We start from the raw sequence: 25,599 nt of genomic DNA, 5'->3' as shown, positions 1-25,599 counted from the left end.
GGCCTCAACCTCCAGAGTAGCTGGGACTACAGGCGCCCGCCACCTCGCCCGGCTAGTTTTTTGTATTTCTTAATAGAGACGGGGTTTCACCGTGTTAGCCAGGATGGTCTCGATCTCCTGACCTCGTGATCCGCCCGTCTCGGCCTCCCAAAGTGCTGGGATTACAGGCTTGAGCCACCGCGCCCGGCCTTTAATTCTTTCTTGTGCAAAATCCAAGAACCCTCCCTTGGAGTCTGGATCAGAACCCCTTTCCGGCATCTTTCTGGCGACCACAAAGGGATGATACTTAGGGGACCCACGACCCAAAGGAAATAGACTGCAACAATGATTGGCTGACTTTTGAGTCAAGCAAACTTTTGAGTTATTGACAGCTTTGTGTTTTTTTTTGAGATGGAGTTTTGCTCTTGTTGCTCAAGCTGGAGTGCAGTGACACAATCTCAGCTCACTGCAACCTCCACCTCCTGGGTTCAAACGATTCTCCTGCCTCAGCCTCCTGAATAGCTAGGACTACAGGTGTACACCACTATGCCTAGCTGATTTTTTAATGTATTTTTAAGAGATGGGGTTTCACCATTTTGGCCAGGCTAGTCTCAAACTCCTGACCTCAGGTGATCCACCTGCCTCAGCCTCCCAAAGTGCTGGGATTATAGGCATAAGCCACCATGCCCGGCATATTGACAGCTCTTAACAATTGAGTAAAACTCCTGTGAACAAAATTTGAAGCATGTTTGTTTCTCTCTACCTGATTTCTCCAAAATCTGGAAACCAGTTGACACAATTGGAGAAACTGGTTATTTTACCAAGGCTTTGATTGGAATGGAGTGCTTTATATTAAGGAACCAAACTTGGCTGAGAGAGCCAATAAAAGCCGCTTGGGAAAACTGGCGTCATACTTTTTCCACACAGTCCCTGTACAGGGTTCCTGACCTGTGATATCACCTTTTGTCAGAACTATGAATGGCCCTTACTCATACTGATGCTTTATGACTGAGCTCTTCTCTACGACTTGGATACAAGAGACCCTAATAGGCAGGAATATCATCACCCTTATTCAACCTGAAGAAACTGCTAAAGATGGATCTTTATCCCTGTTTACCCCTGAGGATTAAGGGTTCTCTTATAAAAGGGAGGGGGAAAATGTCAGAAGCATTTAAACCAGAGCGACTCCATCTTGTATAGAGGTTGGGTAAAATTAGGCTGAGATCTGCTGGGTTGCATTCCCAGTAGGTTAAGCATCCTTAGTTACAGGATAAGATAGGAGGTTGGCCAAAATACAGGTCATAAAGGCCTTGCTGACAAAACAGGTTGCAGTAAAGAAGCCGGCCAAAACCCACCAAAACCAAGATGGCAAAGAGAGTGACGTCTGGTCATTCTCACTACTACACTCCCATCAGTGCTATGACAGTTTACAAACACTATAGCAACGTCAGGAAGTGACCCTATATGGTCTAAAAATTGAAGGAACCCTTAGGTCTGGGAACTGTCCACCACTTTCCCAGAAAACTCATGTATACTCCACCCTAAGCATATAATCTATAAAGAACCATACAGATGGGCAACCAGCAGCCCTTGGGGCTGCTCTGTTTATGGAATAGCCTTTCTTTTCTTTTATTCCTTTACTTTCTTAACAAACTTCCTTTCACTTAAAAACAAATTTACCAACACTCAACCCTTGAACATCGCATATTTTTCCATTAATTTAGGTCATCTTTATTTTTTCCCAACATCTGACAGCTTCCAGTATAGAGATCCTACAAACTTTCATAAGATTTATTCTTAGGGACTAGTTACAATAGCTTTTATGAAGCTATTGTAAATTGTATTGGTTTTTATTTATTTATTTTGACACGGAATCTTGCTGTGTCGCACAGGCTGGAGTGCAGTGGCGTGATCTTGGCTCACTGTAACCTCTGCCTCCTGGGTTGAAGCAATTCTCCTGCTTCAGCCTCCAATAGCTGGGACTACAGGCATGTGCCACCACAGCCAGCTAATTTTTGTATTTTTAGTAGAGACAGGGTTTCAGTCATCATGTTGGCTAGGGTGGTCTCGAACTCCTGACCTCGTGATCTGCTCTCCTCGGCCTCCCAAAGTGCTGGGATTATAGGCATAAGCCACTGCACCTGGCCTTGTAATAGTTTTTAAATTTCACTTTCTACTTGGTTGTTGCTAATATATTAAAATGTACTCAATACATTAATTTTTATATACTGACCATCTTTCCATTAATCTTACTAAATTCACTTATATCTGTAGTAATTTCCATGTGTATAATAATGTCATCTGTGAATAACGGTAGTTAAATTTTTTTCATTTCTAATCTTTATACTTTTTTCCTTTTCTTATTGTATTGGTTAGAATCTTCAAATGTAAATGTGACAGTGGATATCCTTATTTATGTACAATGGTAGCTAAAGATTTTTAAAAACTGGATGCCCTTTAGCAGATTTGTTAGTTCCTTTTTATTCCTAGTTTGCTGAGTTTTAATTACGAATGAGCACTGAATACTGTTTAATGCTTTTTCTGCTTCTATTGAGACAGTATGTCTTTAGTCTGTTCATGTGATAAAATTACATTGGTTTACACTGATTTTTGAATGTTAAACCAAACAATCTTTTATTCCTGGAATAAACCCCACATAGCCATGATGTATTAACCTTTGTATTTATTGTTAAATTTTATTTGTTGATATTTTATTTAGGATTTTTGTGTCTATGTTCATGGAAGACATTGGCCTATATTTTTTCTTTCTGTTAACATCCTGGTTAGGCTTTAGAAGAAGGTAACGCTAGTTTTATAGAAGCAAAGAGTTTATAAGTGGTACTGCCATTATTTCTTCTTGTCTTCATTTTTTTTAATAGACACAGGGTCTCTGTCACCCAGGCTGGAGTGCAGTTGCATCATCACAGAAAACTATAGCCTTGAACTTCTGGGCTCAGGCGATCCTCTCACCTCAGTCTCCCAAGTAGCACCATCACACTCAGCTAATATTTAAATTTTATCTTAAAATTTTTGTTGAGACAGGTCTCACCATCTTGCCCAGGCTGGTCTTGAACTCCTGGGCTCAAGCAATCCCCCTACCTCTACCTCCCTAAGTGCTGGGATTGCAGGTGTGAGCCACCACGCCTAGCCTAATCGTTCTTTAAGTATGTGGAAGAATTATCAGTGAAGACATCCGGTTCTCCAGGTTCTTTTGTTAGATATTTTTAGTTATATTTTCAATTTTGGGGGTACATGTGCAGATTTTCTATTTTGTCTTATGTCATGTTTGGAAAGGTATGTTTTTCTTTTTCTTTTGAGACTGAGTCTTTTTTTTTTTTTTTTTTTTTTGAGACGGAGTCTCGCTCTGTCGCCCAGGCTGGAGTGCAGTGGCGCGATCTCGGCTCACTGCAAGCTCCGCCTCCCGGGTTCACGCCATTCTCCTGCCTCAGCCTCCCGAGTAGCTGGGACTACAGGCGCCCACAACCGCGCCCGGCTAATTTTTTGTATTTTTAGTGGAGACGGGGTTTCATTGTGTTAGCCAGGATGGTCTCGATCTCCTGACCTTGTGATCCGCCCGCCTCGGCCTCCCAAAGCGCTGGGATTACAGGCGTGAGCCACCGCGCCCGGCCGAGACTGAGTCTTGCTCTGTAGCCCAGGCTGGAGTGCAGTGGCGCGATCTTAGCTCACTGCAACCTCCGCCTCGCGGGATCAAGCGATTCTCTGCCACAGCCTCCTGAGTAGCTGGGATTACAAGCGCCCACCACCACGCCCGGCTAATTTTTGTATTTTTGGTAGAGATGGGGTTTCACCATCTTGGCCAGGCTAGTCTTGAACTCCTGACCTCGTGTTCCACCCACCTCGGCTTCCCAAAGTGCTGGGAATATAGGAGTGAGCCACCGTGCCTGGCCGGAATGTTTTTCAAAGAATTTGTTCATTTTGTCTAACTTTTCAAATATAAAGTTGTTCACAGTAATTGATAAACTGTGGCAAATTCACACAAAGAAGTATTAACTCCACATTAAAAAGCAACAAACCACTAATGCATTCAACATGGATGAACTGCAAAAACATGTTTTTAACATGAAAGAGGCCAGACACAAAATAATATATTCACATGAAGTTCTGGAATAGGTAAAACTCATCTGTGGCAATGGAAATCAGATCAGCGCTTGCCTTGGGGGACTGGGAGATCGACTTAAAAGGTAACTTTCTGAAATGATAAAGTGTGTCATATTTTCATAGGGGTGTGGGTTATATGGGTGTATACATTTGAAAAAATTAATGGAAATGTACACTTAAGATCTAGGTATTTCTCTGTATATGAATTATAATTTTTAAAAACTTAACAAAAAACCCCAAAGTTGTTCACAGTATCCTCATATAATCTTTTTAAAATTGTTTTTTAGGTGTGATTTTTTTGCTTCTCAATTAGATGCTAATCATGTTTGAGGAGAAGGGACCTCCATTTACTTATTTTTATTTCTCTTTGTGAGAAATGCACCAGGTATGTAATAAGCATGCAGTAGAGTGGCTGAATGAACTGATATGAGAAGATCCATGTAACACAGTGCCTAGCACATAAGAACTCAATAAATATTAGGTATTATTAATATTATCATTTTTTCGAGATGGAGTCTTGCTCTGTCACCCAGGTTGGAGTACACTGGTGTGATCTCAGCTCACTGCAACCTCAGCCTTCCAAGTTCAAGCAGTTCTCCTGCCTCAGCCTCCCAAGTAGCTGGGATTACAGGTGCACGCTACCATGCCTGGCTAAGTTTTGTATTTTTAGTAGAGATGGGTTTCACCATGTTGGTCAGGCTGGTCTCAAACTCTTGACCTCGTGATCCGCCCACCTTGGCCTCCCAAAGTGCTGGGATTACAGGCATGAGCCAACGCACCCGACCCATTATTATTTTTTATTTCTGATTTTTTCTTGCTGTTTTGTCCAGACTGGCCTCAAACTCCTGGGCTCAAGTGCTCCTCTCACCTCAACCTCTCAAATAGCTGAGACTACAGGCGCATACCACCACCCTGGCTATCATTATTATCATTATTACATTTTTCTAGGACATAAATCCTGAAACTACTTGCATGACAAACAACAAACAAAAACACCAAACAAGCAAAACAAACAAACATAAAAACAAAACACAAATAAAAACAAAAATATCTGTCTGGGAGTGAGAAGTTAGGGTGAAATGAAGCTTACTCTGCCCATGGGATCTGGGGTAATGGGGAATAGCCTGAGCTGCTTTGTGTAAGCTGACTGACACTGTGGAAAGATCAATCCCTTGCTGCACTCAATGCCTATTCTGTTGGATTCTTGGCTTCAACTTTTCCTGCTTCCTTACCATTTCTGCATTTCACAATTTGGGTCACAGCTGTGGTTGATGAAGCGGGCCTCATTTCCCATGCGGTAACTGTCAATCACCATCCCACTATCCAGGTTCAGGCAGTAGTGGTCACTGTGATTATGATACTGCTCAATCATCCTGTTCCTAAAGAGAAGATAAATGATTGAAAGGCAATTAAAGAGTAGATGAAAGTAAATTTTGAATCTTCCATTCTCCATTCTAATCTTATACCTTTGCATTTTATTAGAATACCATCATTTACCACTGTACCTGAATTCCTGTTCGCTGACAACCTCCCCTAGGTATTCAATGATGAACTGCCCAGCTTTTAGGGGCTCTTTGGTTCTGATTCCCCAACCTTTTTCCTCAGCTCGAAATCGTTCTAGACATTGCACCCATTCATGCCTTTGTATCCTCTGGTTACAGCATTGCTCGCCACATGGGCAAGTGTTGGGGGAACACTCAGCAAAGATCATTCTAGAAAAAAAAGGAATAACTATACATCAATTTACATGATGCATACCTTGATGCATCCATTTTTAAAGTTTACAAACATTTAAAAATGAATACATGAAATCAATTTTTATTTAATAAAAGTACCCAAATCACTAAGATTAAAATAATAAATGTCAAAAATTAATAATATTCAGAATTTCCAAGTCAGGTTACAAATCCTGAATGCTTCTTGTAAATGATTAAGCTAACTGTCCACTCAGCATCCTGGGTAAACATTGTCATATTTATCTGTTCAAAGAATAAGGCCAGGCACGGTGGCTCATTCCTGTAATCCCAGCACTTTGGGAGGCTGAGGTGGGTGGATTACCTGAGGTCAGGAGTTCAAGACTAGCCTGGCCAACATGGTGAAACCCTGTCTCTACTAAAAATACAAAAATTAGCTGGGTGTAGTGGTGTGTGCCTGTAATTCCAGCTACTTGGGAGGCTGAGGCAGGAGAGTCCCTTGAACCTGGGAGGTGGAGGTTGCAGTGGGCAGAGATCGCACCACGGCACTCCAGCCTGGGCAACAGAGTGAGATTCCATCTCAAAATAAATAAATAAATAAATAAATAAATAAATAAATAAATAACTGTGATCCAAAGAAGAATCAGTAATTTGATGATGATTTCACTGCACTCTTATTTTGAAGCACTCATGCCTATTTACTGATTTTAAAAAAATTGTGGTAAAATACCTAATTTACTTTTCTTTCTTTTTTTTTTTTTTGAGATGGAATCAGGCTCTGTTGCCCAGGCTGGAGTGTACTAGCACGATCTCGGCTCACTGCAAACTCCACTTTTCAGGTTCAAGTGATTCTCCTGCCTCAGCCTCCCAAGTAGCTGGGCTTACAGATGTGCGACACTGTGCCCAGCTATTTTTTGCATTTTCAGTAGAGACAGGATTTTACCATGTTGGCCAGGCTGGTCTCAAACTCCTGACCTCAGGTGATCCGCCCGCCTCAGCATCCCAAAGTGCTGGGATTACAGGCTTGTGAACCACTGCACCCGGCCCCTAATTTACTCTTATTTTATTTATTATTTTTGAGACGGAGTCTCACTCCATTGCCCAGGCTGGAGTGCAGTGGCATGATCTCAGCTCACTGCAATCTCTGTCTTCCAGGTTCAAGCAATTCTACTGCCTTAGGCTCCCGGGTATCTGGGATTATAGGTGCATACCACCACACCCGGGTAATTTTTGTATTTTTAGTAGAGATGGGGTTTCACCACGTTGGCCGGGCTGGTCTTGAACTCCTGACCTCAAATGATCCACCCACCTCAGCTTCCCAAAGTGCTGGGATTAGTGGCGTGAGCCACTGCACCTGGCCAGTTTTGTTTTGTTTTTTAAAATTTATTTTTATTTTTATTTTTTTTGAGGCAAAGTCTCGCTCTGTCACCCAGGCTTGAGTGCAGTGACGCGATCTTGTTCACTGCAACCTCTGCCTCCTGGATTCAAGGGATTCTCCTGCCTCAGCCTCCCAAGTAGCTGGGATTACAGGCATGCACCACTATGCCCAGCTAATTTTTGTATTTTTAGTAGAGACGAGGTTTTGTCATGTTGGCCAGGCTGGTCTCGAACGCCTGGCCTCAAGTGATCCACCCACCTCAGCCTCTCAAAGTTCTGGGATTACAGGCACAAGCCATTGTGCCCAGCCTTTTGTTTTAATTAAAGAGGGGAAGTCTCCCTCTGTCACCCAGACTGGGGTACAGTGGCCTGATCACAGCCTACTGTAGCCTCAAACTCCTTGGCTCAAGGGATCCATCCTACCTCGGCCTCCTGAGTAGGTGGGATTACAGGCATGAACTATCACACCCGGCCTTAACCATTTTTAAGAGTACAATTCAGTGACATTAGGTATATTTGCTGCTGTTGTATTACAGGAATTTTGTATTACGTTAATTGAAATGACATTTCCAGGCTATATGACTAGCTGAACTCATAATAGTTAGTGAATTAACAAGTTAAAAATTCTAGCCGGGTGCAGTGGCTCATGCCTGTAATCCCAGCACTTTGGGGGGCAGAGGCAGGAGGATCATGTGAGGTCAGGAGTTCGAGAGCAGCCTGGCCAACGTGGCAAAACCTCGTCTCTACTAAAAATACAAAAATTAGCCGGGCATGATGGTGTGTGCCTCACTGCAATGTCTGCCATACACGTTCAAGAGATTCTCCTGTCTCAGCCTCCCGAGTAGCTGGGACTATAGGCACATGCCACCATGCTCAGCTAATGTTTTATATTTTTGGTAAAGATGGGGTTTTTCCATTTTGCCCAGGCTGGTCACAAACTCCTGGACTCAAGTGATCTGCCCACCTTGGCCTTCGAAAATGCTGGATTACAAGCATAAGCCAACATGCCTGGCCTTAAGCATGATTAAAACAAGGAATGATCAAGAAAATAATCGTCAAAATATCATGTTATGTTTATAATCATAATTTTAAAGGCTGGGCATGGTAGCTCATGCCTGTAATCCCAGCACTTTGGGGGGCAGAGGTGGGAGGATCACGTGAGGTCAGGAGTTTGAGACCAGCCTGGCCAACACGGCGAAACCTCGTCTCTACTAAAAATACAAAAATTAGCCAGGTGTGGTGGCAACTGTAATCCCAGCTACTTGGGAGGCTGAGGTAGGAGAATCGCTTGAACCTGGGAGGCAGAGGCTGCAATGAGCTGAGATGGTGCCACTGCACTCCAGCCTGGGTGACAGAGCGAGACTCTGTGTCTCAAGAAAAAAGAAAAAAAATTAAGTTTTGTAAAGAAAATATGTAACAGTTTATACCTTAAAGTACTTTCAGAGTGATTTGAGTTATTCTTCACAAAAATACCACCACGATTCTAAAGGGCACACGGCACACAGTATCAAATCATATAAATAGGAAGCAGAGAAAGTATCGACTGGATTATTCTTCAATTTAAGATAATCAGCTTCAGCTGTAAAGAAGGCAGTGCTGTAACATCAAATTCAACCACCTTTAACTCTTCCTTTTGCTGACTTCTTTGGTACATGAATATTATTGAACACCCCTCTTGAAACGTCTTCCTTTTTTGGCTTTCTTTATTTTTTATGATACTGGATTTCCCACCTTGCCAATAATAATTCCTGTCTTTTTTGGTAGAAATCCATTTTTCCTCTACCATATTCCTTTTCTCTAGAGAGCTCATCTATAATCATGGCTTCAAATGTAACCTCTAATTCATAATATTCCACACCTATATTTTCTTTTTTTTTTTTTTTTGACACAGGGTCTCACTCTGTCACCCAGCCTGGAGTACAGTGGCATGATCACAGCTTACTGCAGTCAGGCTCAAGCGATCCTCCTACCTTAGCCTCCCAAGTAGCTGGGACTGCAGGCGTGCACCACCATGACTGCTAACTTTTGTATGTTTTGTAGAGATGGGGTTTTGCCACGTTGCCCAGGCTGGTCTCAAACTCCTGACCTCAAATGATCTGCCCACCTCAGCCTCCCAAACTGTTGGGATTACAGACGTGAGTCACTGTGCTTCGCTGGCACCAAGTATTTTCATAATACCTAATAACACATACTATAAACTGCATACGGATTAAAAAAAAAAACAACCCTGAAGTATAAATAAAAGAGTGCTCAGATAAGAGAGATTTAAATTTTAAAAGATTTCTTCCAGGGAATAATCATTCAGAGGTTACTGAAAATTTGTCTAGAGTTCAAGGCATTGAAATATATTCCCCATTTGTTTTGATAACCAGAATAGTCCTTAAATTATATAAAAGCAAACCATGTTTCTATTTGTTGTGTCTGGAAACCAAACTAAATTTACCAAAATCTGAAATTAGATGCTGTAAACTACAATGTGAGGTCTTTGATTTAGTACAATTTGCCATTATCTTTAGCCAGATAATGGCCTTGAAAAATGAGAATTGGCTGGACGCAGTGGCTCACGCTTGTAATCCCAGCATTTTGGGAGGCCGAGGCGAGAGGATCACCCAAGGTTAAGAGTTCGAGACCAGCCTGGCCAACATGGTGAAACCCTGTCTCTACTAAAAACACAAAAATTATTAGCTGGGTGTGGTGGCAGGTGCCTGTAATCCCGGCTACTCAGAAGGATGAGACAGGAAAATCGCTTGAACCTGGGAGGCAGAGGCTGCAGTGAGCTGAGACCACGCCACTGCACTCCAGCCTGGGCAACAAGAGCGAAACTTCGTCTCAAAAAAAGAAAAAAAAGAAAAATGGGAGAGTTGCACCCCAGCCAGCTACTAAACATAGATCTAGGTTGTCCCTCATATAGTGAGATTTAAGGGTCCAGGAGTTCAGGACAGGCCTGGGCTAAGTATCGAGATCCCGTCTCTATGTTAAAAATAAATAAATAAATTAGCCAGGCGTGGTGACATGCGCCTTTAGTCTCAGTTACTCAGGAGGCTAACATGGGAGGATTGCTTGAGTCCAGGAGGTCGAGGTTGTAGTGAGCTGTGATGGTGACACTGCACTCCAGCATGAGCAACAGAGTGATACCCTGTGTCATAAATAAATAAAAATACTGAGCTTTTGGACCACACTGTTTAATAAAAGTGTGCATTTAAAATATTTGTGAGTAAAGAAAATCAGTATGCAAAACACTATGTGAAACTGTATGTACATAAAATGACAAAGTGTGAATTTACAGTGATGCAGGTAAGGTAGAATTTCCCAACTGGCATGCTGAAGCAGGAAGAACTAAAACATTGATTTCCTTCAGACCACATGCACAGTTGACTAGAGAAGAAGGAAGCTATCTTTAGCCATGAGAACTATCCAGAACAGGAAATACTGATGTAAAATTCACTGATTCTTTTTTATTTGGCTGCAAATGTGCGTTGTTACTAAAACAACAAATTCTATATCCACTCCTTTGTCTATTAGACATTTCCATTTTGAAATTTCAGTGCCATTTAAAATTATAGAGTCTCTTGGCTAGGTGTAGTGGCTCATGCCTGTAGTCCCAGCTACTTGGGAGGCTGAGGTAGGAGAATCACTTGAACCTGGGAGGTAGAGGTTGCAGTGAGCTGAGATTGCGCCACCGCACTCCAGCCTGGCGACAGAACATGACTCCGTGTCAAAAAAATAAATTAAAAAAATACAAAAATTAGCCAGGCATGGTGGTGGGCACCTGTAATCTCAGCTACTCGGGAGGCTGAGGCAGGAGAATCGCTTGAACCTGGGAGGCAGAGGTTGCAGTGAGCCAAGATCGCGCCACTGCACTCCAGCCTGGGTAACAGAGCTAGACTCCATCTCAGAAAAAAAAAAAAAAAAAATTACATACACTCAAATCAAAGTCGTAATTCATAATTCTTTTTTTTTTTTTGGGAGATGGAGTTTCCTTCTTGTTGCCCAGGCTGGAGTGCAATGGCACGACCTTGGCTCACCGCAACCTCTGCCTCCCAGGTGCAAGCAATTTTCCTGCCTCAGCCTCCCCAGTAGCTGGGATTATAGGCAGGAGCCACCATGCCTGGCTAATTTTGTATTTTTAGTAGAGATGGGGTTTCTCTGTGTTGGTGAGGCTGGTCTCGAACTCCTGACCTCAGGTGATCCACCCACCTCAGCCTCCCAAAGTGCTTGGATTACAGGCATGAGCCACCATGCCAGCCAAATTCATAATTCTTATCTCTAATTCAGTTAGATTCCACACTTCATCGTCAGAGAGAGAATATATCCCCTATATGAAGAGCATATCCCCTATATGCCAATGGTTTATCAACATACTTTTCTTCTAAAATATATCATGCCCTTCCTCTTCACTCTCACTGCCACTGTCCTATTCTCCTTCCTCATTATGGCAATCATATATTGAGAGCTAGGAAGGTACCCAGGACTGTGTTTAATGTTTTATGAGCTGGGCACGGTATCACATGCCTATAGTTCCAGCTACTCAGGAGGCTGAGGTGGGAGGACTACTTGAGCCCAGGAGTTTGAATCCAGCCTGGGCAACACAGTGAGACCCTATCTCTTAAAAAAAAAAAAAAAAAAAAAAGGCCAGGCGCGGTGGCTCAAGTCTGTAATCCCAGCACTTTGGGAGGCCGAGGCGGGCGGATCACGAGGTCAGGAGATCAAGACCATCCTGGCTAACACAGTGAAACCCCGTCTCTACTAAAAAATACAAAAAACTAGCTGGGCGAGGTGGCGGGTGCCTGTAGTCCCCGCCACTCAGGAGGCTGAGGCAGGAGAATGGCGTAAACCTGGGAGGCGGAGCTTGCAGTGAGCTGAGATCTGGCCACTGCACTCCAGCCTGGGCGACAGAGCGAGACTCCGTCTCAAAAAAAAAAAAAAAAAAAAATACCCCCAAGCCAAAACTTCACAAACATTGTTTATGAACAGTCTCATATAATTCCCATGAACCCTCCATAGAGAAGGTAAGGTATTACTTTTATTAGATGCATTAAATAACTTTCCTCAGGTCTCATAAATAGTAAAAGGATTGACCGGGCGCAGTGGCTCACACCTGTAGTCCTAGCACTTTGGAAAGCCGAGGCGGGCGGATCACCAGGTCAGATTGAGACCATCCTGGCTAATATGGTGAAACCCCGTCTCTACTAAAAATACAAAAAAATTAGTCAGGTGTGTTGGCGGGAGCCTGTAGTCCCGGCTATTAGGGAGACTGAGGCAGGAGAACGGCGTGAACCTGGGAGGCAGAGCTTGCAGTGAATCAAGATCGCGCCACTGCACTCCAGCCTGGGCAACAGTGCGAGACTCCATCTCAAAAAAAAAAAAAGTAAAAGGATTTAAACCACCCAAGGCGCACACAAGACTAAATCTCATTCATTTTCTGTTTCTGTATTCTGCCCACCCACTATAGTTTATGTATCTTTATGCAACTTCTTGAAGAAAAATGAAAGAGCCTATTTAACTGTACCCTCCAAAGGAAGTGTTGTATGTATACCTTAAAGCCTATGCTTTAGAGAAATCAAAGCATGACAGTACCTATTGAGGCAGTCATCAACACAGCCCTTCCTGGTGTCATCATCTGGCTTCTTACAGTTACAGGTGGTAGCTTCGTAACCAGAAAGGGGTTTGACATCAACGTAGACATCTTGAAAAGAAAGCAAAGAATAGTTTGTGAACATACAGGATAATTTTTCAAGTCCTAGGCTCAGAAGGACATTGATGTACAAAGGCAGAAAAAATAGCTCCCAAGTTACTCACTTGAACGAATTTTCTTATACAGTGGGACATCTGGCTTTTTGTATAGCTATAAGAAAAGAAGAAAAATCTTGATATAGCATTTAACTTCAAATGCCAGATGGCAGCATCAATCACTAAAAATACAGGAAATTTTCTATGTGCTCTGCTCATCTGGAAATATTTACAAGACATTTTGGGTGGGATACATCTTAGGGAAACTCTTGGTGTGATCTCTTTTTACTCTGGAATAAAAGGTGAGAGAAAAAGATTCAACAGAAGCAGCACTAAATAGTTTATAGAAGTGGAATTACATGTTTCTTTGGCATGTTGTTGGACAGACTTAAATGAAAATCACACTGGAGACGAAAGCTACTCATCTGGACAAATTAAGATTCTATTTGCTTCTGTCAAAAGAAAGGAAAACAACATGCATAGGGCTTATTTAGATGTCTGGGCGGGTACATGAAATTAAAAAAATGAGTACCCTGGCTTTTCAGGTTAAGAATTGTAGCAAAACATTTCCAATTTTAATTAAAGCAATTAATTTAGTGAATAAAGGAGAGAGGGCAGGCAGGCAAAATGGAGCTCTCACATTATAATCAAGAAGACATTAGAAAGAAAAAAAAAAAAAGAATGCATTAGAAGAGAGGCAATCTTCCAGCATTTTGCCATAAGGGACCGTACAAAACAAACAGCAACTTGCACTAAGCTAGACTGTTTATTAATATATTGGAATAATCCCACCATCATTTTCTAGTCAGTATGTTCAAAGCATTCTCTCCTTCATTGCTAAAAACTGAGACAAATACCTAACATATTAATACTCTCCGAATTCAAGAGAGGCCATTGGAGAAGAGAATGAAGAGAGGAATGTCAATTTTGGCTTTCCAAAATTAACCTTTGGTGGCATTTTGACAGAACTCAGGAAATCTATTCACCTCAATTGCGTTTCTATTTCCCAATGGTCGTTCATAATATGGGACCTGGGTGCTATAAGCTAATACAGAAATCACTGGGGGAAACTTTTCAATTTGGGAAGCAAGAGAAAAAAAACCAGCATCTTCCTATTTTTAGTTACCAATATATTTAAAGATCTTTCAAAAGTGCAAGAGTGTTAAACATTTTCCTGCTTCCTTTGGTAGAAGAATCTCTTTTGCATGTGAAAAATAAATTTCAAACTGATAAGAAGGAGCCAACAAAAATAAAGTCTGAAATTTCTTAGTGCTACTGGCAATACATCTAAATTCTCCTGAGACTTGCATCAGATAGAATTCTTACAGAACAAAATATTTGCTACCAAAATAAAAGTCCAGAATAACAACAGAAGGTTGCCTAGGAAAGCAGCAACCCACTGCTATTTTGCAGTAAGAGTAAAGGCAAATAGGTCACATTAAATATGGATGCAAATTCATTTTTCTTAGTTCTAACCTTCACAGGGACACTTCTGAAAACCTCCTAAGACGAAAACATAACAAGGAGAAAGAAAAACACTTGCATTTCCCCTCCCCCTTTACCATTTAAGAATGAAACCTGGTAAAACAGGCTCTCTGTACCTGATTGTGTTTCCACTGCCAAAGGATATCATAAGGAAGCTGGAAGTCAATTCTCTTTTGTCTTAGATACTTTCCTGAAACAAAAAACACTATCAATTTCAGTACCTATTCTGATATTTGCTTATACAAAGGGGTCAAACAGCTACAAGAACTAATATGTACTGACTAAAAAAATAAAGATTTAATTATTTAAGGATTTTTCCACCACCAATTTTTAATTTTAGCTATTCTTTCCCACCATACTTCACATGATATCTGCTAAAGATATATTTTAAGTATAATAGTCTACATAAAACAACAAATATAGCAAAACTACAACCAAAAACACACAGGTCATTATGAAGCTTATTAAATATTTTATTATTATTAAAAATTATTAAGGGTAGAGCATCTGGCACCTGCTCTCCTTCATTATTACGCATAACCTAAGGTTGATTACAAAAAAGAGAAATTCTTGTGTTTAAATAACTTGAGAAGTTTTCCAGGCAAATTTATGATCTTTTAACATTTTTTCCTACCTATTGAATTAGTACTTAGTAATTTTGTTTGATTTTTTTGTTTTTGTTTCATATAAAATTATTCAGCCTTAAAAAAGAATGAAATTCTTTTTTCTTTTTTTTTGAGAGGAGGTTTTGCTCTTGCTGCCCAGGCTGGAGTGCAATGGCACGATCTCGGCTCACTGCAACCTCTGCCACTTGGGTTTAAGCGATTCTCCTGCCTCAGCTTCCTGAGTAGCTGGGATTATAGGCATGCGCCACCACGACCAGCTAATTTTGTAATTTTTTTTTTTTTTTAAGTAGAGACAGGGTTTCCCCATGTTGGTCAGGCTTGTCTTGAACTCCCAACCTAAGGTGGTCTGCCTGCCTCGTCCTCTCAAAGTGCTGGGATTATAGGCATGAGCCACCACACTTGGCCAAAAGAATGAAATTCTTATACATACAGTCATGTGCTGTTTTAGTCAACAATGGACTGCATATATGATGGTGGTCCCAGAAGGTAATAAGGGAGCTGAAAAATTCCTCCTAGCTGTTGTAACTTTGCAGTACAAAGTGTTAATCATATGTTTGTGGTGATGCTGGTGTAAACAAACCTATCGCGCTACCAGTTGAATACAAGCATAGCAGACATAATTAGGTATAATACATAATCCTTGATAAAATGGCTTTGTTACTGGTTTATGTAAATAATATACTATACTTTTCATCATTAGAGTATACTCCTGTTTATTAAAAAACAGCCTTGGCTGGGCGCGCTGGCTCATGACTATAATCCCAGCACTTTGGGAGGCTGAGGCGGGTGGATTACTAGGTCAGGCGTTGGAGACAAGGCTGGCCAACACAGTGAAACCCTGTCTGTATTAAAAATACAAAAAATTGGCCGGGCATGGTGGCTCACACCTGTAATCCCAGCACTTTGGGAGGCTGAGGCGGGTGGATCACGAGGTCAGGAGATTGAGACCATCCTGGCTAACATGGTGAAACCCCATCTCTACTAAAACACAAAAAAATTAGCCGGGCGTGGTGGTGGGCGCCTGTAGTCCAGCTACTCAGGAGGCTGAGGCAGGAGAATGGCGTGAACCCGGGAGGCGGAGCTTGCAGTGAGCCAAGATCGCACCACTGCACTCCAGCCTGGGTGACAGAGCGAGACTCTGTCTCAAAAAAAAAAAAAAACAAAAACAAAAAAAAATTAGCTGGGTGTGGTGGTGGGCGCCTGTAATCCCAGCTACTCTGCAGGTTGAGGCAGGAGAACTGCTTGAACCTGAGAGGCAGAGGTTGCAGTGAGCCAAGATTGCACCACTGCACTCCAGCCTGGGCGATAGTGCAAGACTCTGTCTCAAAAAAAAACCCAAAAAAACCAAAAATCAAACAAACGAAAAACCACCCTTGGCTGGGCGCAACGGTTCATGCCTGTAATCCCAACACTTTGGGAGGTTGAGGCGGACAGATCACTTGCAGTCAGGAGTTCAAGACCAGCCTGGCCAACATGGTGAAACCCCAACTCTACTAAAAATACAAAAATTAGCTGGGTGTGGTGGCACATGCCTGTAATCCCAGCTACTTGGGAGGCTGAAGTAAGAGAATCGCTTGAACCCGGGAGGTAGAGGTGGAGGTGGAGGTTGCAGTGTGCCAAGATCATGTACTGCACTCCAGCCTAGGCAACAGAGCAAGACACGGTCTCAAAAACAAAACAAAACAAAACAAAACAAAAACAGCCTTGCCAGGAGTGGTGGCCCACATCTGTAATTCCAGCACTTCGGGAGGCCAAGGCAGGTGGATCACTTGAGGTCAGGAGTTCGAGAACAGCCTGGCCAACATGGTGAAAGCCCATCTCTGCTAAAAACACAAAAATTAGCTGGGTGTGGTGGTGTATACCTGTAGTCCCAGCTACTTGGGAGGCTGAAGCAGGAGAATCGCTCAAACTGGGAGGCAGAGGCTGCAGTAAGCCCAGATCGTGCCATTACACTCCAGTGGGCAACAGCACAGACTCTGTCTCAAAAGACCAAACCAGGCTGGGCGTGGTGGTTCACGCCTGTAATCCCAGCACTTTGGGAGGCCAAGGCAGGCAGATCGCGAGGTCAGGAGATCAAGACCATCCTGGCTAACATGGTGAAACCCTGTCTCTACTAAAAATACAAAAAATTAGCCAGGTGTGGTGGCGGGCGCCTGTAGTCCCAGCTATTCGGGAGGCTGAGGCAGGAGAATGGCATGAACCCGGGAGGCGGTGCTTACAGTGAGCTGAGATCATGCTACTACACTCCCGTCTGGGCGACAGAGCGAGACTCTGTCTTAAAAAAAAAAAAAAAGAAACAAAACAAAAGCAGTCTCAGGCAGATCCTTCAGGAGATACTCCAGGAGACACTATTACCATATCAGATGATAGCTCCATGAGTGTTACTGCCCCTGAAGACCTTTCAGTAGAACAAGACATAGAGGAAGAAAACAGTGATATTGATGATCCTGCCCCTGGGTAGGCCTAGGCTAATGTGGGTTTGTGTCTTAGATTTCTCTCTCTTTTTTTTTCATTTTTTTTATTTTGAGACAGGGTCTCACTCTGTCACTGAGGCTGGAGTACAATAGCAGGATCATGGCTCACTGCTGCCTCGACCTCCCAGACTAAAGCGATCCTCTCACTTCTGCCTGCCAAGTTGCTGGCAATACAGGCACATGCCACCATGCCGGGCTAATTTTTTATTTTTTGTAGACAGGGTCTTCCCATGTTGCCCAGGCTGGTCTCAAACTCCTGGACTCAAGCGATCTGTCCGCTCTGGCCTCCCAAAGTGCTAGGATTACAGGCATGAGCCACCATGCCCGGCCCTGTTTTCCCTTTTAACAAAAAAAGTTTAAAAAGAAGAAAAAATGTTAAAAATAAAGCTTATAAAATAAGGACATAAATTTTTTTTGTACAGCTGTATAATGTGTTCATGTTTAAAGCTAAGTTATTATGAAGCAAAATGTTAAAAAAATAAAAAGTTTATAAAGTAAAAAAGCTACAGAAAGCTAAGATTAATTTACTATTGAGGAAAAAAAAAATTAATGTAGCCTAAGTGTGCAGTGTTTATAAAATCTACAGTATACAGTGATGTCCTAGGCCTTCACATTCACTCTCCACTCAATCACTGACCCTCCACTCAATCACAGTCCTGTAAGCTCCATTCAGGTAAGTGCCCCATAGTGGGCTGCCATTTTTATCCTTTATATTATATTTTTACTGTACCTTTTCTACATTTAGATATGTAAATACCACTGTGACACAACTGACTACTGTATTCAGTACAGTAACATGATGTACAGGTTTATAGCTTAGGAGCAAGAGGCTATACCATGCAGCCTGGTTAGGCTATACTATTTAAGTTTATGTAAGTACATTCTATGTTTACATAATTATAAAATTGCCTAACAATGCATTTCTCAGAACGTATTCCTATGGTTAAGCAACACATGATAATACTGGTACTACAACATGGATGAAACTTAAAGACATTATGCCAAGTGAATTAAGGCAGACACAAAATAACAGGTATTATATACAATCCCTTTTTCAAAGAAATAGACAGTGATTACCAGAGGCTGAGGGGAAGAGAGAATGGAGAGTTACAGTTTAATGGGTACAGAGTTATGGTAAGGGATGATGAAAAAGTTCTGGGGATGGATAGCAGTCATGGTCATACAACAATGTGAATGTACTTAAAGACACTGAATTGTCACTTAATTGACACTTAATTTACTGTAGTACATAAAAAATGTAGTACATAAAAAACCATAGTCTATTTTAAAGGAGTAAATTGGATAGTCTGTGAATTGTGTCTTAATAAAGTAGTTAAAACAATACAGCAGTGTTAAAACTTTTTGCTTCAATGATTAAACACAACTTAGAAAAAACTCAAGAGGAGAAGGAAAGCCTATTGTATATATCCATGTTTTTGCTTACCATATTCTTCCTTCCTAATGTTCCAAAGTGTCTTTTTTAAAAACTGTTTCCGTTCTGTTCACAGAACTTCCTTTACTCATAGGGTACATCTGTTGGCAACAAACTCTCTTAATTTTCCTTAATCTAAGAATGCCTTCATTTCTTCTTAATTCCTGACAGATATTTTCATTGGTTAGAAAATTTGGAGCTGACAATTCTTTGCTTTCAGGATGTGAAAAATGTTGTGTCACTTCCATTTGGCCTCCATAGATTCAGATGAGAAATCTACATTTGAATTGTTTTATCCCCATAGGTAACAGTAATTTATCTGTCATTACTTTAAAACTGGTGTTTTTTTTTGTTTTGTTTTTTATTTTTTCTGAGACTCGCTCTCCTGAGTAGTTGTGATGACAGGCATGTGCCACCATGCATGGCAAATTTTTTTTTGTATTTTTTGTAGAGACAGGGTTTCACCATGTTGCCCAGGGTGGTCTCAAACTTCTGAGCTCAGGCAATCAGCCTCCCAAAGTATTTGGTATTACAGGTGCAACCTATCTCGCCCAGCCTAAAATTGTTTTGTTAGTGTTCTGAAATGTGATTATGTGTCTCGGCACATATTTGTTTGAATTTATCCTGTTTGGAGTCTGCTAACCTTCTGGAATACAGAGATTTCTCTCTCTTGCCAAATTTGGTAAGTTTCCAGTCGTTATTTACTAAGGTGCTTTTCATCTATGCCCTTTTTTTTCCTCTCCATGACTCTGATAACACACATTTGCTTTTTTTGTCATATTCTCACAAGCTCCTCAGTCTTTTTTTAAAGCCTATTTTCTATGTTGTTGTATACACTGAGTAATATGTATTATTCTATCTTGTAGTTCATAGATTATTTTCTCTTTCCCATTCATTCTGCTGTTAAGTCTATCTCTGAATGCTTTTTTTTTTTTTTTCCTGGTTCAATTTCTCTCATAATATCTCTGAACTTTTTATTTCAATTACTGAATCAGTTATAAAAATTCTAATTAAAAAAAATTATTGGCCAGGTGCAGTGGCTCACTCCTGTAATCCCACCATTTTGGGAGGCAAGGCAGGTGGATCACTTGAAGTCAGGAGTTCGAGACCAGTCTGGCCAACATGGTGAAATCCCGTCTCTATTAAAAATACAAAAATTAGCCGGGTGTGGTGGCACATGCTTGTAACCCCAGCTACTCAGGAGGCTGAGGCAGGAGAATCACTCGAACTTGGGAGGCGGAGGCTACAGTGGGCCGAGATTAAGCCACTGCACTCCAGACTGGGCAACAGAGCAAGACCCTGTCTCAAAAAATTAAAATAAGTAAATAAATAAAATAAAATAAAATATGAAAAATTATCTTCTTCTATTTCTTGATTTGTTTCAAGTATGTTCACAATTGCCCGCTAAGGCATTTTTATCAAGATTGCTTTAAAAATCTGCCAGATAATTCTAACGCCTTGGTGTGGACATACATTGTATTCCCAAAGTGCTGGGATTTCAGGCATGAGCCACCATGCTTGGCAAATAACATGTGATTTTAAATTCAAAGCTAAACACTTTTGCAGTAGGGGCTCTAGATTTTATGAAATTTGTATTTTAGCTGGCTTTTTCTGAAACTGCTCCAGCAGAAAAGGGATAAAGCTGCCTCATTACTGCCAGCTGTAAGTAAATTCCAAGTTGCTTACTAGGTCTCCACTGAAACCTGAGTGTTGGGGGATGGGGAAGCTCCCCATTACTGCTAGGGAATGGTTAGAATTCCAATTCCCCAAGGGGTCTCCACTGACATTGTGGTGGGGTAGTTATGTTATTGCTAGGTGTTGGTAAAAGTGACTCGGCTACACCTCCTCTGACACCATGGCAGTGGAGGAAGAGACATATGATTGTTGGCCACGTATATGTCTTTCGAGAAGTGTCTGTTCACGTCCTTTGCCCACCTTTTTTTTTTTTGGAGATGGAGTCTCGCTCTGTCACCCAGGCTGGAGTGCAGTGGTGTAATCTCAGCTCACTGCAACCTCTGCCTCCTGAGTTCAAGTTATTCTCCTGCCTCAGCCTCCTGTGTAGCTGGGATTACAGGAGCCCACAACCACGCCAAGCTAATTTTTTTGTATTTTAAGTAGAGATGGGGTTTCACTGTGTTGGCCAATGGTCTCAAACTCCTGACCTCAGGTGATCTGCCTGCCTTGGCCTCCCAAAGTGCTGGGTTTACAGATGTGAGCCACTACGCCTGGCCAAGAGTCTTTAAAACATTTTTATTATTATTATTGTTTTTTTGAGATGGAGTCTTACTCTGTTGCCCAGGCTGGAGCGGAGTGGCACGATCTCGGCTCACTGCAGCCTCTGCCACCTGGAGTTCAAGCAATTCTCCTGTCTCAGCCTCCTGAATAGCTGGGATTACAGGAATATACCACCATGCCCAGCTAATTTTTGTATTTTTTTTTAGTAGAGATGGGGTTTCACCATGTTAGCTAGGCTGGTCTCAAACTCCTGACCTCAAGTGATCTGTCTGCCTTGGCCTCCCAAAGTGCTGGGATTACAGATGTGAGCCACTGCACCTGGCCAAGTGTCTTTAAAAAACTTTTATTATTATTATTGTTTCATTGAGACGGACTCACTCTGTTGCTCAGGCTGGAGAGGAGTGGCACTATCTTGGCTCACTGCAATCTCTGCTGCCCGGAGTTCAAGCATTCTCCTGTCTCAGCTTCCCAAATAGCTGGGATTGCAGGCACGTACCACCAAGCCCAGCTAATTTTTGTATTTTTTTTAGTAGAGACGGGGTTTCACCACGTTGGCCGAACTGGTCTCAAACTCTTGACCTCAAGTGATCTGCCTGCCTTGGTCTCCCAAAGTGCTGGGATTACAGGCGTGAGCCACCGCGCCCAGCCTTGCCCACTTCTTAATGGGGTTTTTTCTTGTATATTTAAGTTCCTTACAGATGCTGGATATTAGATCTTTGTCAGATGCAGTTTGCAAAAATTTTCTCCCAATCTATAGGTTGTTTGTTTATTCTGTTCATAGTTTATTTTGCTGTGCAGAAGTTCTTTGATTCTATGTCCATTTTTGCTTGTATTGCAATTGCTTTTGGCATTGTCATGAAGTCTTTGCCCATGCCTGTGTACTGAATGGTACTGCCTAGATTGTCTTCCAGGGTTTTTATAGTTTTGGGTTTTACATTTAAGTGTATATGTGTGTATATATATATATATTTGTGAGATGGAGTCTTGCTTTGTCGCCCAGCCTGGAGTGCAGTGACCTTAGCTCAATGCAACACCCACTTCCAGGGTTCAAGCGATTCTCATGCCTCAGCCTCTTGAGTAGCTGGGATTATAGGCATGTGCCACCACACCCTGCTAATTTTTGCTTTTTTATTAGAGATGGGGTTTTGCCATGTTGGCCAGGCTGGTCTCAAACTGCTGGCCTCAATGACCCACATGCCTCAGCCTCCCAAAGTGCTGGGACTACAGGTGTGAGCCACCTTGCCTGGCCTACATTGAAGTTTTTAATCCATCTTGAGTTTATTTTTGTATATGCTGTAAGGAAGGGGTCCAGTTTCAATCTTCTGCATATGGCTAACCAGTTATCCTAGCACCATTTACTGAATAGGGAATCCTTTCCCCATTGCTTGTTTTTGTCAGGTTTGTCAAAGATCACATAGTTGTAGGTGTGCAGTCTTATTTCTGGGTTCTCTATTCTGTTTCACTGGTCTATGTGTCTGCTCTTGTATCAGTACCATGCTGTTTTGATTCCTGTAGCCCTGTAGTATAGTTTGAAGAAAGGTAGCATGATGCCTTCAGCTTTGTTCTTTTTTTTGTGTAGGACTGCCTTGGCTATTTAGGCTCCTTTTTGGTTCCATATGAATGTTAAAATAGTTTTTTTCTAGCTCTATGAAGAATTTCAATGGTAGTTTAATGGGAATAGCACTGAATCTATAAATTGCTTTGGGCAGTATGGCCATTTTAACAATATTTATTCTTCCAATCCATAAGCATGGAATGTTTTTCCATTTGTGTCTTCGCTGATTTCTTTGAGCAGTGGTTTGTAGTTCTCCTTATAGAGATCCTTCACTTCCCTAGTTAGCTGTATTCCTAGGTATTTTATTCTTTTTGTGGCAATTGTGAATGATAGTTCATTCATGATTTGGCTCTTGGCTTAACTGTTATTGGTGTATAGGAATGCTAGTGATTTTTGTACACTGATTTTGTATCCTGAGACTTTGCAAAATAAAGTTGTTTATCAGCTTAAGGAACTTTTGCTTAAGAAAACACTCCTCGGTGGCTCAAGCCTGTAATCCCAGCACTTTGTGAGGCCGAGATGGGCGGATCACGAGGTCAGGAGATCAAGACCATCCTGGCTAACACAGTGAAACCCCGTCTCTACTAAAAAATACAAAAAACTAGCCAGGCGAGGTGGCAGACGCCTGTAGTCCCAGCTACTCGGGAGGCTGAGGCAGGAGAATGGTGTGAACCCCGAAGGCGGAGCTTGCAGTGAGCCGAGATCATGCCACTGCACTCCAGCCTGGGTGACAGAGTGAGACTCCATCTCAAAAAAAAAAAAAAAAAGAAAACACTCCTCAGTGGGTGCTTGCTGGTGTAAATTTGAATGAGGTGGGAAAGTTGATTAGACAAAATGGAATCATTCATACCATATCCAACTAAAACGGAGTCAGGAGGCCATGGGGGAGGGCACTAAGGTCCCTGATCCAGGAACTGATTTTGCACTTCAACAGAAAATTCACAAGGATCTAACTATAACTAAGACTATGTCTTACCTAGTAACTGCTGCCACTCACCAATGACGACTGCACCAGTGACCTTTTTCTTTTCTTACTTTGTTTTTGAGACAGGATCTCACTCTGTCGTTCAGGCTGGAGTGCACTGGTGCAATCTCAGCTCACTGCAGCCTCAACCTCCCAGGCTCAGGTGATCCTCCTGCCTCAGGCTCCCAAGTAGTTGGACCACAGGTGCATGTCACCATATCTGGCTAATTTTTTTTTCTTTTTAAATTTTTGCATACACAGGTTTTCATTATGTTGTCCAGGCTGGTCTCAAATTCCTGAGTTCAAGCAATCCAACAGCCTCAGCCTCAGCCTCAAACTCCCAAAGTGCTGGGATTATAGGCTTGAGCCACTGTGCCTGGCTGACCTTCTTCCAACCTTCCTCTTTTGCTCAATACAACTCCAGCCTTTCTCTTTGTTTTTCAGACACACTTAGGGATGACCCTGGTCTATGTGTGCTGAATTGTAATTCTTTTTTTTTTTTTCCATAGAAAACAGGGACTTGATCCGTCACCCAGGCTGGAGTGCACTGGTGCAATCATAGCTCACTGCAGCCTTGATCTCCTGGGCTCAAGTGATCCTCCTGCCTCAGCCTCCTGAGTAGCCATGTACCACCACACCTGACAAATGTTGTTATTGTTTTATAGAGAGAGGTTCTCACTACATTGCCTAAGTTGGTCTCAAACTCCTGGCCTCAAGCAATCTTCTCTCCTCAGCTTCCAAAAGTGCTGGGATTACAGGCATGAGCCACCATGCCTGGCCTTCTTTTTTTTTTTTTTTTTTTTTGAGACAGAGTCTTGCTCTGTCACCCAGCCTGGAGTGCAATGGTCTGATCTTGGCTTACTGCAACCTCCACCTCCTGAGTTCAAGTGATCCTCCTGTCTCAGTCTCCCAAGTAACTGGGATTACAGGCATCCACCATCACTCCTGGCTAATTTTTTTCTATTTCTAGTAGAGACCATGATGGCCAGGCTGGTCTCGAACTTCTGACCCCAGGTGATCTGCCAGCCTTGGCCTCCCAAAGTGTTGGGATTACAGGTGTGAGCCACCACACCAAGCCTAATTATTGTATATTATTCCCAAATAAACCCTTTACTTGGAGATATATATTTATATTATCTGAATATATGTTTATTTAAGGCTTTAAAAAAGAGGCTCGGCATGGTGGCTCATGCCTGTAATTCCAGCACTTTGGAAGGCCGAGGTGGGTAGATCACTTGAGGTTAGGAGTCCGAGACCAGCCTGGCCAACATGGTGAAACACTGTCTCTACTAAAAATATAAAAATTAGCTGGGAGTGGTGGTGCATGCCTGCAGTCTCAGATACTCAGGAGGCTGAGGTGCAAGAATTGCTTGAACCCGGGAGGAGGAGAATGCAGAGAGCCAAGATTGCACTACTGCACTCCAGCCTGGGCAACAGAGCGAGACTCCATCTCAAAAGAAAACAAAAACAAAAACAAAACACACATCTGTGTGCAGGTTTTTCTTTTCAATAGACATGTTTTCAGATTATTCGAGAAAATACCAAGGAGCAAGACTGCCACATCAAATGTTCAGAGTATACAATTGATATTTTAATACTGATGATTTTCCAGTAATCTTGCTACTACTACCAGTAGCTTTTTTTCCAAAATCTCTTTGGATTTTTTTTTATATAAACAATCATGTCATCTATAAACAGAAACAGTTTCATTTCTTGCTTCCTGATCATTATGATGACTCTTACTCATCTTCTTGACTTAATACACTGCCTAGAACATCCATAAAATATGCTGAGTCAAGAGTGGACAACTCTTCTTTCCAATCTTAGGAGGAAGCATTCAACATTTCACCATTAAGAATGATATCAGGCCGGGTGTGGTGGCTTACCAGTATCCAAAATAAAAAAAGCTGATCTCACTATAGGTCCTAG

General features: G+C 42.0%; 1 protein-coding gene across 19 annotated transcripts in view; it reads right to left on the bottom strand.

Annotated features, from left to right (window-relative positions):
- Nucleotides 1-25,599, bottom strand: part of ASH1L (ASH1 like histone lysine methyltransferase) — a 233,177-nt gene that overhangs the window by 33,731 nt on the left and 173,847 nt on the right. For all 19 annotated transcript variants that reach the window (XM_074041008.1, XM_074041031.1, XM_045373666.2 and 16 more), the window contains 5 exons: nt 14,501-14,574; nt 12,969-13,014; nt 12,747-12,855; nt 5,604-5,810; nt 5,331-5,477 (listed from right to left, as the gene is read on the bottom strand). In XM_074041008.1, the coding sequence (XP_073897109.1) occupies nt 5,331-5,477; nt 5,604-5,810; nt 12,747-12,855; nt 12,969-13,014; nt 14,501-14,574 (583 nt within the window). The remainder of the gene's footprint in view (nt 1-5,330; nt 5,478-5,603; nt 5,811-12,746; nt 12,856-12,968; nt 13,015-14,500; nt 14,575-25,599) is intronic.

Source organism: Macaca fascicularis, chromosome 1 (genome assembly GCF_037993035.2).
Source record: "Macaca fascicularis isolate 582-1 chromosome 1, T2T-MFA8v1.1".
In the NCBI taxonomy this organism is placed as follows: domain Eukaryota; kingdom Metazoa; phylum Chordata; class Mammalia; order Primates; family Cercopithecidae; genus Macaca; species Macaca fascicularis.
The sequence above is the reverse complement of the archived record's forward strand: the minus strand, read 5'-3'. Positions and strand labels throughout refer to the sequence as shown.